This window comes from Mixophyes fleayi, chromosome 4 (assembly GCF_038048845.1).
Source record: "Mixophyes fleayi isolate aMixFle1 chromosome 4, aMixFle1.hap1, whole genome shotgun sequence".
NCBI classification, from domain to species: domain Eukaryota; kingdom Metazoa; phylum Chordata; class Amphibia; order Anura; family Limnodynastidae; genus Mixophyes; species Mixophyes fleayi.
This window is the reverse complement of record NC_134405.1, coordinates 135,385,125-135,390,127: the sequence shown is the minus strand read 5'-3', so window position 1 is coordinate 135,390,127 and position 5,003 is coordinate 135,385,125. Positions and strand designations below refer to the sequence as shown.

Below are 5,003 nucleotides of genomic sequence, written 5' to 3'. Positions count from 1 at the left end.
GGTCCCTATTTGCTTCAGCAAGACAATGGTGCTGTGTGAGGAAGGCTGTTTACTTTTTTTCCTGCATTATACTGAAAAATACTTTTAAAGCACAATTATATTTATTATTTTTTGTTTCTTTGACTAAAATTAATCTTACTTTTGTCAAATTTGTTAAATATGACTTGTTCTAACCAGTTCTTTTTGTGCAGTAAATGCAAATTTAGTAATACAGATAGGTTTCAGTTACCTTATAGGGCTCATCTATTTGGATAAATAAAGTATGAAAACTAATGCACACTTCAGCACTGTTTGTAATGAGTTTTATCTGAACTTTTTGTTCATACCAGAACAATCTGTATACCTAGCAAGAGAAACGGGTTATGCTGCATTCCAAAATTAACACAGGATCAGCACCATCCTCTGTAGCAGGTTGCCATATTAGGAGGGAAACATTTCTCTAACTAAACAGACAGAGTGACTGACAGCTAGGCAGTCTTGCTTTGCAGAAATGCAGTTATTTCACAGCAACTCAATCTTAGGGGCATATTCAATTAGGTCTGGGCATCGCGGCTGCGCATGTAAGTGTGTCAATATGGTACTGCAACATTGCGGTACCATATTGACACCATAGAGTTCCTAACGAAAATCTGCAGTGTTGAGGTACCGTGCATTACCTTTGCGGGCTGTTGTGGGGCATAGCCGCGATGACCACACCTAATTAAATATGCCCTTAAGCTTTTTGACCTGTATCACACCAGGATGCAGTAATACAAATGTGGGAGGAGTTGCAGCTGTCTGTAATGCAGTGGGGAGGTAATACTTTACTAAATAAAACTGCAGTGAAATGTCAGGTTAACACTGAACAATGTATTCTACTTTCATGGTTCATATATGAAAATTAAAACTTTGGGGATTCGTGTTCCTTTACATCTCCTTGAACTACATTTTTTTTTATAGATTGTACAGCTACAATTAAACATATTATTTCTTTATTTCTTCTTGTCCCCAAAAAAGAATCGCTTTGGTTTTTCAACCTGCAAATAGAATAAAGAAATACAATATTAGTAGGGGTATCAGTATGTCACATACATGACAATGAGATTGAGCTTATATTAATATAATAATTATCAAACTCACTGTCTGTCTATCACATTGTTCTACTACTATAATTTCCTACTGTAAATATATACTAAGACGATTCTTTATTAAATATTAGTAATACAAATGGAGCTTATTTACTAGAAGTTAAAATTAATGTTTGGGATTTAACAATGTTTTTAGTGGTTATTAATTGTGATTAAGGAGAACTTGACAAGCTCTCAGCATGTGCTTGGATAGCCATGACTCCACCCACACATATGCTGCAACACCTAACTCATCACTTCTTCCCCCATAAAGATTTGGGGCACTGGTATTATAGTGCTGTGCCCAGTAACCCTGATGATAAGACTTTTCATTTGATTTATCTCTGGTAAGATATAGGTACATGGGACTCCTCATTTTAACACAAGAAACAACCAGATACATCCTTTTCTGATGATTTAGAGATTTCATTGTGGATTAATGTGGAAATGATAGGTCTACTTTAAACTGTTACAAAAAAAGCTAATAATTATCAAAGTGTAAATAAATGATTAAAATGTAGGATATACCACTGTTTTGCAGCTATTTAACCTTTTCCGCCTAGTATATATAAATCCTTTGAGACAAACCTAATTTGATGTATACATTGGTTTTAATAGCCAAAGGGTTTAAGAATGGACATACCTTAGCAATATTCTGCTTTTTCCCAGCTTGCTTTACAAAGTCTCTTGTAACGGTCTCATATGCATTGTCTTCTGCAGTATTTGTTAGGGCTACTTTCCTGTTAATCTCTCTAGAAGTAACTTCTTTAGATGTCCGAGTGGAAGTATGATCATATGTGTTTGTACTACACACAGAGTAGTTGGATATCTGGTCCAGGGATTGATATTCACTAGTGGATTGGGAAACTCTAAAGGGGATTTGTTCATATACACCAGTATCAGAGTGGGAAGGAACATTGGCATACAAAAATGGACTGCCAGATTTTTCAGTCGTGCCACATAAGAAAGGACCACTTAATGTTTTACTGTTAACTGTCTGAATTGATGTGGCAAATCTCATCTCCATAACTTCACATTCTGAATGTTCCTTCAAACTATTGAGTAGTCTGGGTGTCCTAGTGTCCAGTGATAACTTAATTGCTTCCTGATTTAAGGACTGTGAGGAACTCTGTAAATGCCCCAGGGCTGATGGCAGACATTTAACCTCAGCATAAAGGACATCTGGAGTACTGGTCTTCACCATATTCTTTTGATTGAACTGTGTTTCTTTAACCATAGAATATAGGACATCTGCGTTCGTACTTTTTGAATATAGATCTTCTTTTGCCTCCCTTTTCGGCTTTGAATAAATTTGGTTATCGTCATTGTTATCATCAAGACTATTTCTCTCAGGTAGTGGTGGAGCAATGTCCTAGAATACAAATTGCAAAATATAATTGTTGTTAGAAAATGAATACCGAAGCAAAAAGAGAAAATGAAGACCGCACTAGGTGTATAGTGATAACCTTCATATATCATATAATATGATTACCTAGGAAAGAGGAAAAGAGGTGTCCTAGGGGGTGCACTCAAACACATAATTATGAGTAGAACTAGAAGAGAGAAAAGCATGTGTATAAACGGGGCACACCGGATAGGTCTAAATAAAAAATAATTTTTATTAGGTATGCATTAAAAACGAACTGGTTGGATAGAGAGCGAAAAATTTAAATAAAACAAAACAAACAAGTGTGTAAGTGAAATAAAAATGCTAAATAATTTGCATGGCCTCTGCTACATATCTCAAATGCATATATATAAGTGCAAAAATTCACAGCTCATAGTAATAAACCAAAATAAGACTATTACTGTATAAAAATAGACTAACCCAAAAAATTCCTCTAATATTGGTTAATGATAAGTATCAATCCTAGGTCAGATGTAAGCCAAAATGTGTATGTATAGTATAGTATATAGACAGAACGTTTCTCCATTATTAGAGTCCTTTTTTTTCCTTATGTGTATTAGATGTAATCTATGAGAGCACCCCAATGGATTTTCTATCTTGAGACATGCTATTTGTAGATGAGATGATTCCGCTGCGGAATGTCTTCCCCTTTTTTACTTAACAAAGAAATAGTAACAGCAAAGGAAAATCATTAGAGAACAAATTTGTAATTAATAAGACAAACAAGTGTACAGATAATGAACATAAAAATAATGAACACATATTGAAGCTTTGTATTATAAAAGAGAGCTATTATAGGATATGTTCATCCCCAGTTAACCTTTATTTGAGTTTGATCCATGAGATTTCAGGCTCTAATGGACAGTCTCTGTTCTGGTGCGCCAAAATCAAAGGCATTGACTGCTTTAGTAATATGATATTAAACTGTTCTGTTAGCAGCATATATGATACAAGAGATTTAACTTCTTTATCTGTTTGACCCTTAAAATACGGGTTTACATTTCTTTGGCTTAGTTCAATGTTAAAGAGCCCAGTTTTACATGCTTTCATTCAATTAAGGGGCTGAACTAAGTGTTCAAGACATGAGAGAATCATACTGTAGCATAGAAACTACTTGTAGGGTTCTTTCTTTATTACTAATTAATTTATAATGATCATCATCATTTATTTATATAGCATCACTTAATTCCGCAGCGCTGTACAGAGAACTCACTCACATCAGTCCCTGCCCCATTGGGGCTTACAGTCTAAATTCCCTAACATACACACAGACACACACAAAGACAGACAGACTAGGGTCAATTTGTTAAATCCAATCATGCTATTTTAATTTATAATACAGTTATTACAGGAAGTAACAGTCATACCTGTGCATTGGGGACACTGTGCTTTTTTTGTCTATTAGGATTCACACCACATTTGTTATTTTTGGGATCTTCTGTCTTCTTAGGTTGAGAAAGACCATTTTCTTTCTTCACATTTGATGGCTGAATGGTGTCATACATGTTAATATCAGAATACTGCAGAACAAAGAATATGTTTATTGTGATTGGTAAACTCACTCAGGTAAATTTCTAATAATAAATTCAGGTGATCACATAAAAAGTGTTTTTCCATTCTGAATTATTGTAGATCGCATGGTTTATCTGCTAAGTGCATTATATTTTACCCTTTACTGTACAAAACTGATGGGAACAAGCCCTGAGCTCTGCTACCAGGCCCACCTACTAAGGAGTCCACATTATGTGTTAAAAATAGTGTAATGTTCCAAGCTGTACAACCATTGCAAACCTCCTACCTGTAAGTTGTGGTAACATACAGCTCTGTGGAATCTAGAGCTAGATGTTAGCATGGAGGGTTGCGCTCCACCTCCTGTATGCCTGGTGGTCTAGTGAGACAGGAAATGGGGCAATGACGCTACTGCATATGCGTGAACTGGAAGTGTTGTCCCTTCCGATATATGTGAAACAGCATTGGTAGTTACATATTATTATTATCATTTATTTGTTAGGCGCCACAAGGTATCCGCAGCGCCGCACACAGTACTAACAGTAGACTATACAGGGTGAAACCATACAGAACAATGAACAAAAAGTACCAATACTTCAGAAACTCCGGCCAGTCATATGCAGTAAAGACGGAGCGGAAGAACAGGTATGGAGACAGGAGGGGAGGGGGCCCTGCTCATACGAGCTTACATCCTAAGGGAGGGTAAACAGACCAGGCACAAGAGGAGCCAGGTGAGGCAAGAGGAGAGAAGGGAGGACGAGCTAAAGGGAGGAGATGGGGGTTAAGTAGATGGTTGGTAGGCTTTGAGGAAGAGGTGAGTTTTGAGTGCATGTTTGAAGGAGCACAGAGTAGGAGAGAGACGGATGGAACGAGGGAGGTCGTTCCAGAGAAGGGGGGCTGCACGGGAAAAGTCTTGGATTCTGGAGTGGGAAGAGGTGATAAGGGTGGAGGAGAGGCGGCGGTTGTTGGCCGAGCGCAGG

General features: G+C 37.1%; 1 protein-coding gene across 1 annotated transcript; it reads right to left on the bottom strand.

Annotated features, from left to right (window-relative positions):
• Positions 1–324: 324 nt before the first annotated feature.
• On the bottom strand, positions 325–4,019 carry LOC142150747 (uncharacterized). The gene is made up of 3 exons (XM_075205941.1): positions 3,882–4,019; positions 1,750–2,478; positions 325–1,016 (listed from the first exon to the last, which is right to left on the bottom strand). The coding sequence occupies exons 1-3, from the start codon at positions 4,017–4,019 to the stop codon at positions 972–974; spliced, it is 912 nt and encodes a 303-aa protein (XP_075062042.1). The 3' UTR covers positions 325–971.
• Positions 4,020–5,003: the final 984 nt, after the last annotated feature.